The sequence below is a fragment of the Conger conger genome, chromosome 3, assembly GCF_963514075.1.
Source record: "Conger conger chromosome 3, fConCon1.1, whole genome shotgun sequence".
Lineage (NCBI taxonomy): Eukaryota > Metazoa > Chordata > Actinopteri > Anguilliformes > Congridae > Conger > Conger conger.
In genome coordinates, this window is record NC_083762.1 from 71,960,417 (window position 1) to 71,973,729 (window position 13,313).

General features: G+C 48.5%; 1 protein-coding gene across 2 annotated transcripts in view; it reads left to right on the forward strand.

Moving 5' to 3' along the window:
- Window positions 1-9,343, forward strand: part of fxr2 (FMR1 autosomal homolog 2) — a 21,688-nt gene extending 12,345 nt beyond the window's left edge. For both annotated transcript variants that reach the window (XM_061234220.1, XM_061234221.1), the window contains exons 9-17: window positions 443-521; window positions 1,025-1,134; window positions 1,592-1,678; window positions 3,776-3,998; window positions 4,730-4,918; window positions 5,561-5,764; window positions 6,022-6,120; window positions 7,244-7,329; window positions 7,975-9,343. In XM_061234220.1, the coding sequence (XP_061090204.1) occupies window positions 443-521; window positions 1,025-1,134; window positions 1,592-1,678; window positions 3,776-3,998; window positions 4,730-4,918; window positions 5,561-5,764; window positions 6,022-6,120; window positions 7,244-7,329; window positions 7,975-8,082 (1,185 nt within the window). In that variant the 3' untranslated portion in view covers window positions 8,083-9,343. The remainder of the gene's footprint in view (window positions 1-442; window positions 522-1,024; window positions 1,135-1,591; window positions 1,679-3,775; window positions 3,999-4,729; window positions 4,919-5,560; window positions 5,765-6,021; window positions 6,121-7,243; window positions 7,330-7,974) is intronic.
- The last annotated feature ends 3,970 nt before the right edge of the window (window positions 9,344-13,313 follow it).

Below are 13,313 nucleotides of genomic sequence, written 5' to 3' on the forward strand. Positions count from 1 at the left end.
TCTCTCTCTCCCTTTCTCTTTCTCTCTCTCCCCTCTCTCCTCTCTCTGTCTCTCTCTCTCCCCTCTCTCCTCTCTCGCTCTCTCTCCCCCTCTCCTCGGCCTTGTCCCCTGGCCTTGTTTAGCTACCCTCTGTCTTTCTTGTTCTCTCCTTTTGACAGAACACTATTAAAGGTTTGTGTAAAGAGAGGTTAGCTGGGTAGAGGCATTTACTTTCGTTTACAAGAATAATTGCTGGTTTGCTTGGCTAACCTTTTACACTTATTGATTTTAAATTGGCCTTCTACGCATTCTCGGTGTCGGCTCCCTTTTATATTTCTGAGACATACACTGATGGGGAATAACAGCGTTTTCTCAAGTCTCTGTGTATAAGCGCGCTGGCTGGGCGATGGTGCCGTACTGTAACGTGGGTCCTGTGTGGTCGTTACGGCTGCTCTTTCTGCAGACTCCAGAGGCGGTGAAACAGGCCAGAGTGTATCTGGAGTTCAAAGAGGACTACTTCCAGGTGCCCCGCAACCTCGTGGGTGAGTGCGTGCCTGCGTCAGGGAGGGCTGAATCCACTGTTGTTCGCGTATGTATGTGTTTGAGTGGCTGACATTCAGGGGGTGACCTAAATGGCACGCAGGTACGCAACATTAAAATGCAAGACCATCCATTTTGAGTATGCTTTTCTTACAACCGAAAATTGCGATATTTTATATTACTTGCGTCCCACTCGTCAGCCCCTGCTTATGTTAGCCTGGTGCCTTGCATGGCAGCCTGTGTGTGTGTGTGTGTGTGTGTGTGTGTGTGTGTGTGTGTGTGTGTGGTGTGGTGTGTGGTGTGTGGTGTGTGGTGTGTGGTGTGTGGTGTGTGGTGTGTGGTGTGTAGCATCAATTGTACAGCGCTTTGGATAAAGGCGCTTAATAAATGCCAACCTCATTCACCATTATCCGCATGCAAAGCGGGCGGGCGATGCCATTGGCTATGTCCGTGCTGGGGTGGGGTGGGATCCCGTTGCTCACTCTCTCTGCTCCTTTCTTCCCAGGGAAGGTGATCGGAAAGAACGGCAAAGTCATCCAGGAGATCGTGGACAAGTCCGGCGTGGTGCGGGTCCGGATCGAGGGGGACAACGACAAGAAGCTGCCCAGAGAGGAGGTACAGGAGCTGTGTGGGAGCGGGGGGGGGTGTGTGGGAGCGGGGGGGGTGTGGGTGGTTCCCTTTACCTGGGGGTCAGGTGTGTTCACCCTCCCTTTACCTGGGGGTCAGGTGTGTTCACCCTCCCTTTACCTGGGAGTCAGGTGTGAAGATGGCAATCCGTATCACTAATTACCCAGGGGAAAGGAAACCCAGGGCTGGTTTTGGATTTGAGGGCCAGATTTGATGTTTCTCCCTCCTTCAGTGGAGCAATAGAACTGTGACAGGCTGTGCAAAACTGGGGGAAGGCAGAAGTGTGTTCCAACCATGTCAACTTTGATTGGTCAGATGTTTTCTGTCAACTTGTCATTGAATATAGAATTGGCGAAGCGTGCTGGGAGCTGCGAGTGTGTTTGGCTCGCCACATAATGGCCTGTGTGGGGTTTATCCCGGTCTTACTGGCGGTTTGTTCCCGCAGGGTATGGTGCCGTTCGTCTTTGTGGGAACGAAGGAGAACATCAGCAACGCCCTGGCTCTGTTGGAATACCACGTGTCGTACCTCCAGGTGAGTCTCCCGGTCACACCTGCGCGCACTCCCTCACGCCACCAGCAGGGGGAGACGTCTTCCCTTACTGATTGCTGCGGCTGAGAAAGACATAACATGCAAGTAAAACCTGCATTGTGGGGGGAAAAATAACAACTTAAACACATGTTGAACAACCTTAATTGAGCAAGAGATTGGCTGTAATTTTGAAAGTGCGGAAAGATTTTTGTCCGTGTAAGACTGTCATTACACTGTCATTGAAATGTGTTTCTGCGTTCAGTTACGCCATCGTAGCAGAGGGTAAATCATCCCTCAAAACCCAAAAATCCTCTAATGAACATTGAAAATGAGGAGCTTGTAAGAATTCTGGTAAGGCACTTGTGGTTGAAAGGAAAACCACAAACCAAGTTTGAGAGCCACTCTGCTATAGTGCGTCCTTTCTTAGTAAATGAAAGAATGTAGCTAGGTAAAAGGCAGATTTGAAAGCGTTTTAAAGTGTAGGTCTACTTCAGAGTCCAAGGCCTCCATTCTCAGTACATCACACTGTGTTCAAAGCCAGCGCACAGACCAACCACCTTGTGTACCCTGAATTCAAACAGAAGAGTAGCCAACGCTTATCCACAAGTAAATATCGATGTAATAACATGCTGCCCACTTTTACCATGTACAGAAAAATAATTCAATCCAAAAATGAAAGCTGTAAATATCAGCACTTTAGCTTCCCCACCCTCGAGAAGTCCCACTTCTAATTTACGACCTCTAATATACGGGACGCCTGACTAGTGAAGTTCCCAGAGAGATTTCTCTCCGCAAGATGACCAGAGACCCCCTCCCCTGCGGTGCGGAAGTGCCCCAAACCTCTCGTACCTACAATACCCACAGTGGGTATTTTCCATGGTTTAAAGACTGGCATCAGAAACGGTAGTAGGTCAGTACAGCCACAGAGGCCTGGCGGAATTGCTTGTGCTTGAGCCTGTTGGAGATGTGCAGTAGGGAGAGCTCTTTTGGGTGCTGGGGGGTGTAGTATTGGGGAGACAAGAAGCTTTGGGGGTTAGGGGGGTTTACAGGGCTGTGGTGGGCATGGTCGGGGGGGTATCAGATGGGACCGGTCACCTGTCCCCTCTACCTCTGGAGAAAGCTGCTGAGAGAGACTCATTTTGCCCTTACTCCGTGCGCTTTTTAAAAATAACCCCCCTGCACCTCGAGGAGGGGGGCATGAATGGCGGCGGGGTGTGGATTACAGAGGCTCTCCGAATCAGCCTCCCGAAATAACCCCCGTCCTGCTCCCCGGCCCCCTCCCTCAGGGCTCAGCTGTTGTCCCGGGAAGCAGCTGTCGTGTTTGGGACTGACACCCCCCCGACCCCACAAAAAAACTGAAAGTTCCACTTAAAGAACTGCCGCCTCTGTTCAGCTCAGCTCTCTGGCGCCCTCTGGTGGAGCGCCAGAGAGCTGCGCACTTCCCTCTCAAACGATCACCCTGTGGCATTTGCATTGTTTATTTTAGGCTTTTGGCAGCCTCACTAATCCACAGGGATTTACGCAGTTTACATTGAGGGTTTTATTATTATTTTTTTTTTTACATACAGACCATTTATACTGCTAGATGTTTACTGAAGTAGCTCAGATTAAGGGGTCCTGCTTAAGGGATATCGAAGCAGTGCCTCACCTGAAACCTACAGCCTTAAATTTGCAATCCCAGTTTCCCTCTTCATTATGCTATACTGCCACCCCTATACTACAACCCTACATCCCTCTTTGATACAGTGCTTAATTTTTGACCACTTTATCAAGTGCATAGCACTGACTTAGTTGTATTTGTATTCATTCCCTTTATTTCACCAGGGGCCATGTGTAATTTAACATGAATATGAAGTAAAATACGACGCATACTTTCCATCTTCAGTGGCGGGTCGTAACACCGTATGCAACAAGTAATCAGTGCGGAATCGGTCGATCTAATAACGGTATCCAGATCAAAGAGATTTTCACACGACAGATTGAAGAAAGCTGAGAGAGCGCAACGCGTGTGGCTCCTGAGGCGGCGCGGTGGGTGTGATGTGGTGACGCGCGCGGTGTTGCCGCGGAAGTGAAACGTGGCCCGTGCGTGCGCCCCCGCAGGAAGTGGAGCAGCTGCGGCTGGAGCGTCTCCAGATCGACGAGCAGCTCCGGCAGATGGGCGTGGGCTACCGCGCGCCCCCCAACCGCTCCGGGGGCCCGGGAGGCAACGAGAGGGAGCGGGGCTACCAGACGGACGAGAGCAGCAACTCCATCCACGGCTCGCGGACCTACGGGGGCCGGGGCCGGGGCCGGCGGCCCTCCAACAGCCAGTACTCTGGATACGGTGAGGAGCCGGGCGGCGGACGTCATTACATACTACATATTATATCACATCACAAGGCATTTATCCAGAGTGACGTACAATGAGGTGCAGATCAAACACAGGAACAAGTGTGAAGAGGACCTGAGAGGACAGTGCGGTTCCGAGTCCTAGCGTGACCATACAGACACAATCGGAACCCTTGAAGAATACATCAACTTACGAACTAGCATACCATGGTTGGCAGCTAGAATACCCCGAGTACAACAAAAATATCTATACATAACAATATAAATGCCAACAATAACTGTACATTACACCCTTTCCCCCTCCCCTTACTCAAAGCAGCACCACCAGGGAATGGGGTCCCATGAAAAGATCTGGCATTGAGTCCCTGAAAATCCCTACTAATGTTTTTTGGGGCCCCTGTCGTCCTAATGCATGATGGGTAGCCTGCTGTATTAGTTTCATTGGGTTTCGTCTAGCCAAAAAAAAAAAACAACTCGGCGGTTTGTTTCAGGAACTGGGATGAAGGGTAGAAAGGATCCCTGTGGCTAAGGTGCCGGTCCCGTGCTAATCCCCAAAAACATGAAATCCCGTACCTGTGTTTGCATTGCTCCTTTCCTGTACATTTAAAGTGTCTCGTGGTAGCCTTCCTTATTTTGCCCGAGCGTTAGCTAAATGTGTATTGTAGGTAATGAACGCTGATTGACGGCAAGTAAACGGAGTAATGTTCATGGCGTGTTTGGTGACAGGTACAAACTCTGAGCTGTCCAACGCGTCTGAGTCGGAGGAGGTTGGGGACCGGGAGGCGCGCCCCCGGGGCGTCGGGGGGGACGAGAGGGGGTCGCGCCGTGGCGGGCGGGGCCGCGGTAACGCCGGCAACACGGGGCGCGGACGAGGGGGACCCAGCGGCAGGCAGGCCAACAACACCATCAGCTCAGGTGAGGCGCGGCAGAATTTTTGGGAAAGTCATTTCAGGTTTCATTTTACTCCTCTTAGCTTTGTGTGACTGGAGCCATTTCAGGTGCTGCAGGTGTAATAACTGACTCTTCCTTCTCGTAATGATGGAGATGGGATGTAGAGTATATATCACTCATGTTATGACCGATGTTCTGCCCCTGAAGTCTCACGCTTTATCGGGCTACAGTATTATTAATATAATTATGTTGGGGGCCGCGGTGGCGCAAGCGGACTTGCGGTTGCAGTTCACTGCAGTTGCACACCGGGGACCGGGGTTCGATTCCCGGTCCTGCCAAAAGCCAGGTTTGGCCGGCTCACATGGAGCAGCATAATTGGCTCGCTGCTCCAAAGGGAGGGACTTGGCAGGGTTAGTAGATCGTCACTCTCCTTCTGGCTGGAGTGTGGGCGGTGTATCTAACGCTAACTCTAACTGAATCAGACGGGGTACAATTGGCTACTAAATTGGGAGAAAAAGGGAAAAATCTGAAAAAACAGATTATATTTATACAAAATAAATTGAATTAAATCGAGTCGTTGTGGCAGCACGGTGTGTGACATCACCGTGACGTCATGATGGTGTGACATCACTGGCAGTGCAGTAATGGCCCGGCCCCTCTCCCCAGTGCTGCGGGACCCGGACAGTAACCCGTTCTCCCTGCTGGAGGGCGAGGGCGAGCAGGCGGGCGACACCGACGCCAGCGAGAGTACGGGCCCCACCGGGGACCGCCGGAGACGCTCCCGCCGTCGCCGTAACGACCAGGAGCCCAGCCTGATGGACGCAGCCGCCAACGAGTCAGACGGCCAGGCCACCAGCGAGAACGGACTGGGTAAGAAAGCTGAGCCGGGGGCGGGCTGGGCGGGCTGGGTAAGAGAGCCGAACCGGGCGGGCTGGGTAAGAGGCCGGCTGGGTTGGACGGGCGGGCTGGGTAAGAGAGCCGGGCTGGGTTGGGCGGGCGGGCTGGGTAAGAGAGCTGAGCCGCGCTGGGTAAGAGAGCCGGGCTGGGTTGGGCGGGCGGGCGGGCTGGGTAAGAGAGCTGAGCCGCGCTGGGTTGGCTGTTAAAAGACCCCCCCCCCTTCATTTCAGATGAAGATGGCAGGCCCCAACGCCGCAACCGAAGCCGACGCCGCCGTAACCGTGGGAACCGTCCAGAAGGCGGATCCCCAAGCCGCGAGAGACAGCCAGGTGAGACGCAGGGGCGTGAGCCTCCAGCTCAATCCCAATGGGCCTGCCCTACTGCCTTACTGCTCGGTCTCCAATGGGCCTGCCCTACTGCTTGGCCTCAAATGGGCCTGCCCTACTGCTCGCTTTCCAATGGGCCTGCCCTACTGCTCGGCCTCCAATGGGCCTGCCCTACTGCTCGCTTTCCAATGGGCCTGCCCTACTGCTCGCTTTCCAATGGGCCTGCCCTACTGCTCGCTTTCCAATGGGCCTGCCCTACTGCTCGGCCTCCAATGGGCCTGCCCTACTGCTCGGCCTCCAATGGGCCTGGCCTACTGCTCGCTTTCCAATGGGCCTGGCCTACTGCTCGCTTTCCAATGGGCCTGGCCTACTGCTCGGCCTCCAATGGGCCTGCCCTACTGCTCGGCCTCCAATGGGCCTGGCCTACTGCTCGCTTTCCAATGGGCCTGGCCTACTGCTCGCTTTCCAATGGGCCTGCCCTACTGCCCTACTGCTCGCTTTCCAATGGGCCTGGCCTATTTTCAAATGGGCTTTTTATTTTTTTATTTTTTTCATACACTGAAAAGGGTTAACTACCTTTACATTTCCATATACTTCCAGTGTATTGGTTGGAACATTCAAGTTTTTTCTCTCAGTACATGCAAATATCAGTCCTCTGCTTGTGCTTTGCATTTTTCTGCAACATGCAGAAGCAACTAAAAATAAGTGTCTTTGCATGGGCATGGTGTTTCTATTCTCTATAAGCACTTAACTCTTGTTAATGTTTGCTGATACATTTGATCATTCATTAGTACAATAATCCCCAGCGCAAACTATTGTTGCTAATACATTGTTATTCTTTGGTATACATGTTACATTTTAACATACATTTTTAGTATTAAGGCAGTCTCTTCCCTTGACATACAGAGGCTTCCAATCTGTCATTGGCTCTGGTTCACATGATCTCTTCCAAAATAATCGTTTAAACTATTCGCTAAAGGGGCGCTGTGGTCTGGTCATGCTAAAGGGGCTCTGTGGTCTCTCTCCCTCTCTCTCTCTCTCTCCCTCTCTCTCCCTCCCTCTCTCCCTCTCTCTCTCCCTCTCTCTCTCCCTCTCCCTCTCTCTCTCTCTCTCTCTCTCTCTCCAGTGACTGTGGCAGATTACATCTCCCGCGCGGAGTCCCAGAGCCGACAGAACCTCCCACAGGACGCACAGCCTGCCCCCATGCCGAAGGTACGCGGTCACACCGAGGCAAACCAGCACACACACACACACACACACACACACACACACACACACACACGCTCACACATGCGCACACGCTCACACAGGCACACACACGCGCTCTCACAGAGCACTTTATTAGGAACATTTTTTACTTTATTACACCTACTTATTCATGCAGTTATCTAATCAGCCGATTGTGTGGCAGCAGTGCAATGAATACAATCATGTAGATGCAGGTCAGGAGCTTCTGTTAATGTTCACCTCAGCCGTAAGAATGGGGAAAAATGTTTTTTTTTTTTGTTGGTGTGAATGGTGGAAAAAAACTACAAAAAGTTCTGCAGACAGAAACGCATTGTTGGAGAATGGCCAGACTGGTCAAAGCTGACAGGAAGGTGACAGTAATGCAAATAACCACACAGTGGTATGTAGAAGAGCATCTCTGAACACACAATGTATCATAACTCTTAAGTGGATAGGCTACAGCAGTAGAAGTCTAAAAAATATGTCTCATAAATACCCAGAAGTGCTTGGTGAGTGTATATACACATGCACGCACATACACTTGCACACACAGACACACAGTTATATTGTCTTGCGTTGTTGATCGCAGTAAAAACCATGCTCACCCCTCTTTTCCTGTCGACTGTGCAGGAGAACGGGAGTACCACGAAGGAGGAGCGCACGCCAGACAAACGTTCCCCTAGCAACGGTGTGGCCACGCCCAGCGAGACCCTGGCCCTGGTCAACGGAGTCTCCTAAAGGCACAGTGGTGTCCCAAAACCTCACGTCCAGAGCAAGACTTCATGGCAATGCTGTCCCTGCTTGCATTTACTTAAACCTTAAACAGATGAGGGAAATATCGACAAAAAAAGTCAATTCATACAAGAGAGAAAAAAAAAAACGAAAAAAAAAACGACAAAGCATCTCCTTAAACACACGTAACTGTGTATGTTATCCTATCTATCAGTACTTAGTGCTTATTTAAAACTAGCTTGCCAACGAGGAGCTGGTGGAAATGACATGATTTTTAAGAAATACTGAACACAGAAACAGGACGTGACTTTTCTTCTATTTTGTGTTTGTTTAAATTTATTTTTCTTTTCTTTTTTTCTTTTTTTTTTTTCTTTTAATGTTATTTTTTGGTTCTCACTGGTTCGGACGTGTATTCGCACTCCCAGAGAACAGAGTTCCAGCGACAGGAAGGCAGGTGTTGGAGGGGCTACGTGAATAACTGACAGGTGTCTTAACTACTTGGTGAAAGGGTGGCAACACAAAAGGAAAGTGACAGGGATGAGTGTACTAAGAGAGACATTGTGCCTTGAATTTGAAAACTTGAGTTTTTTAGTTTTGTTTTTGTTTTGTTTTCATTCACAGGAAGATAAGAGTTTATCTTTCTTTTTTTGCCTGAGAGGAGAGAACAGACAAGGGGAGAGGCGAGGCCGTGGGGTGGGGGATGTTCGTAGAAGGGTGGAGGCGAGGTGGCTGCCTGGAAGAAAAAAAAGTCATGCCAAATTGTGTTCAAGGCGTGCGCTTGTTCTCAGGAAGGAGGAGGCGGGACTGCGTGTGTGTGTACAGGCGTGTAGACGAGGGGTGAAGCGCGCGCGCGCGCGTGTGTGTGCGCGTGTGTGTGCGCGTGTGTGTGTATAAACGTTTTTTGTGTGCGTGTGTGAGCCTGTACATTTGTGGAGTAGAATGGGTAAAGGTATGGGGACTGTATGTCATCGTATAAATGTTTTGGTTTTTGTCTGTGTGCACGCATGTCTGAATGTGCTTGTAAACCTTGTGTGTGTGTGTCTGTGTGTGTGTGTGCTCACTTGTGAGTGTTTGTAAGCGCTTTTGCTGTGTGTGTGTGTGTGTGTGTGTGTGTGTGTGTGTGTGTGTGTGTAGGGGCTAAAGGTGAGGGAACAGAGGCGGGATTGAGATGAAGCCAGAGAAGCCTGAGTTTTGTGCTCTGAGTTTGTCAGGAGTTTGTTTTTCCTTTTTCCGGATGAGAAACGAGGCGCGTCTCGTTCGCCCGCCACCCCGTCCGACTTGAGCCCGAGAGAGAGAAGCGCAAAATCGTGGGTTTGGGACGTCCCCAGACACCGAGCGGCCTGACCGGTCAGGTGACAGTTTGGATTTAAATGAGAATTTTATGACGGTTCATAGAGCAAAGAAGGCGTCGTCCTTGTGCTCGTCTTGCCTCCCCAGTCTTGCGGTAGCAGGAGGCGGGGGTCGCCGAATAACCTAGTTTCCAGCAACACTACACTATGACCTACATGAGTACTGCAACAGGCAGTGGATTATTGGTATTGGCTGCTTCGTTGGCCGTACAGCGCTGACGCTTCTTTCAGACGTGGGTGGGGGTGGGGGGGGTGGGGCGGCTGTGGTTTCTATCAGACTGGCTGGTCCTGGGTCTTGAACTGATGAGAGAACACGTTGGGCTATCGCCGGCACAGGCTGACACACACACACAGGCGTGCAGACACACAGGCGGACAGGGAAGCCTGTTTTGACCCCTCGCAGCGGAGGAACTGGTCGGAGTTGGAAGTTGACGGTTGGCCGAAGCGCAGGAACATGCGGCCGAAACGCGGTCGTGTCGGGGTGGGGTGGGGTGGGGTGGGGGGCAGGGTACGATGCGGTCGTAGAGTCCTCAGCTCGTGTCACTCATCTTTTTCTGCTCTCAACTTTTTTTTTGTTGTACTTTCCACATCATTAAAAAAAAATAAAGTGAAGGTGAAATATCAGTCGTCTGTGATTTTCATTCAGTGTTCTTCAACGTGCTTTCGGACAGCTGTGCTCGACTGGGCTTGTAACACTTTGAAGAGGAGTGAGAACATGCTTGAGCAAATGGGATGCTCTTGCTCATTCATGCAGTGGTTTGAAGCAACATCATTTTCAGACGTGGCAAATGGCTGGTCCGTAGGTCGGTCATTTATACGTCATGCTTTTGGTAAAAATACTTTCTTGTTCAAGAAATCTTTGTCAGCCTTATAGCTCCTGGGACTAGTGGCTTACTCCACACTTTCGCATAAAGACCGGTCTCTGCTTCGACACTGCTACCGGAGATTGTACGGCTTTCGGATTTCAGATTTGACCCCAACCAGGTATGCTGCAGTTCTCATGAATTATACGTCCTTTCTACTCGACTGTATGTACAGTAGTCTGCAGTGATGATTATACACCACCGCGTTTGTCTAAAAGGGGTCCTAATCTATTACTTCTTTAAAAGATTTTGATGAAAATTTATTGAACAATAGTAGGCAATGAGAACAAAAAAATCATTACATATACTTTTAGTATGGCTATTAAACAGAAACGCTGAAAACGTTTTGACTTTTGCATAGCATGAATGCATGTTCGAAGGCTCATTCCATGTTTGTTGATGCTAAACAATTCGTTTAAACTGGTTTGAAGCAACATTATCCTGCAAAATTACTTCTAAAGGTCAGTTGTTCCAGTATTTAAGGTATCACGAACTTTGCGCAGTGCAACAGTATTAAACACGATGTCACGACGGAAGGAGCTCCTGACATTGTTCGTAGCCGCATTGTTGCCTTACATGATGCCGGTTGGTCACTTGATGAAAAATAATCATTTGGTGACAAAAGTTATGACTTGGCCCGCTCAAAGTCCAGACCTTAATCCGATTGAGCAAATCTGCTGCTGGATACCAAGATAAATAATTCTGTTGTAACATCGAAAGAAGCTCTTTGGAATGAATTTCAAACCATATGGAATGGTTTAACGAGTCAAGAAATAAAAAAATACGTGAACGATTCAATTCTGTAATCAAAGCAAAGATAGATAGATACTGACCCCCCCCCCCCCCCCCAAAAAAAAGGAAAAAAAAGAGATTATTACTTTTGTTTTCACAATATATTATTATCCGTTTACTTATTTTCATCTACATTAACCAATATTACCTGAAATAAATGCTTGAATAGTACTTGGTTTTATTATTTATCTTCATTGTGTTAAGTGTATAATCATCACTGCACACTACTGTAAATGTATGAGTGTGTAAACTCGCCTGCAAAAATAAAAGTAAAACTAATACAATCTCAAGTTAGACTCACTCATTTCAAGATTGGCAATGGAATAAGACTTGTTTTTGCAGTGCTTTGCAGTGTTTCCGAATTTAGTGGCGCTCCTTCCAAGAGAATAATTTTTCCCATAATAATATTGTCACACCTAGTTCTGCAGTAGCCTCTCTCTTGACAGAACATTAGCCTGAACATTGGGCTTTGTTCATGAATATATATGTAATTACTGTTAGAGATTTACACCACAATGGTCTCTGTAAGAAGACACAGGCGTTGTGTTGAGGATGTGGCTCTGTTGAGACCGCTACGGTAGAGGCAGCAGTAAGCAGATCAACACGTTCTGACTCGTTCTGACTCGTTCTGACATTCAAGGAATCATCCTGCGACTGAACAAAAAGGAGGGGGGAAAGTTTGTGGGCGACGTTTTCTATAGAAATCATTTTTAAAATGTTTCGCAATTATTACACACTGGAAATGTACCATAAACTACAATCGAACACGGAGAGGCTCGAATCATTTGATAGGAGCAAAACGGAGACAAATAAGAAGCGGGCAGGAGAAAGGCTGGGTTATCATGCGTGGATAGGCTGTCCAGGTTATTGTGTGTGAATGTGGCCATGTACCAAGGGGCTCATACTTTTTGGAGATGATACAGATGAGGGCTCTTTTCTCTTATTTTTGTGACGTTTTAGGTTGCAGAGATTGATGACAAGGTTGAATGGGGCAGGTTCTCACATTTTGATAGTTTGTCCAGCTAACTAAAAGTGAGTCTGTCACCTAGAAGCTGTCATCATATTCACAAAGTTTAGTTCTTTGTTGTTCTGTCATATTTACAATACTGATATACATTTCATTTCATTCAAATCATCTATATAGATCTACATTAGTCTAACCAACTGACCGGTCACAAGCAGGTTGCGAAGCAGGGGTTAGTGGCGGAGTTCATTGACAGCCGTCTGTCTGTCTTTCACCTTGCCTGTGTGTTTCTGGCCCACAGGGGTCGTTGTGTGGTGGCTGTTGTCTCGCCAATGCGCTGCAATGAGTGCATGTGGTGCCAAATGGCGCGTGAGTTGGGAGAGTCCTCGACAACCTCCCCTCGCGGTCCGTTCTGTCCCTGGGTACTGGTGAAGGAAAGTGACCATGGATGCGTTATGCCGGGGACCCTCTGTTAGATCAAACATACTGTCTTTGTGCTCCTGCAAACTATACAATAAAGCGCTTCTAACTCGAGTTCATTTGGTTTCAGTATTTGCTGTGTTTTAATTCAGTGTACCAAGAATTCAAACCGGCCAAACCAACAGTGGAAACGGCTGAAAAAGGGTTGGTAAAAGCAGACTGTTATCAGCGGATTCTTGAGAATAATATTCAAGAATTTGTCACAAAGTTGAAGTTACGCCCGGGCTGGATATTTCAACAAGACAACGACCCAAAACACTGCTCAAAATCTACTCAGGCATTCATGCAGAGTAACAAGTACAACGTTCTGGAATGGCCATCCCAGTCCCCAGACTTGAATATCATTGAAAATCTGTGGGACAATTTGAAGCGGGCTGTCCATCCTCGGCAACCATCATACCTAACTGAACAGGAGAGGTGTGAATGGTCCAAAATACCTTCATCCAGGATCCAGACACTCATTATAGGCTACAGGAAGCATCTAGAGGCTGTTATTTTTGCAAAAGGAGGCTCTACTAAATATTGATGCGATTTTTCTGTTGGGGTGCCCAAATTTATGCACCTAATTTTTTTTTGATGCATATTGCACATTTTCTGTTAATCCAATAAACCTCATTTCACTACTGAAATATTACTGTGTCCATCAGTTATTTGATAGATCAAAATGAAGTTGCGGATCCAAACACCCAATGATTTATAAATGAAAATAATGGAAATTGTTAGGGGTGCCTAAACTTTTTCATACGACTGTATAATAATGACTCTCCTTAATGGTCTCCTTGCTTGTGC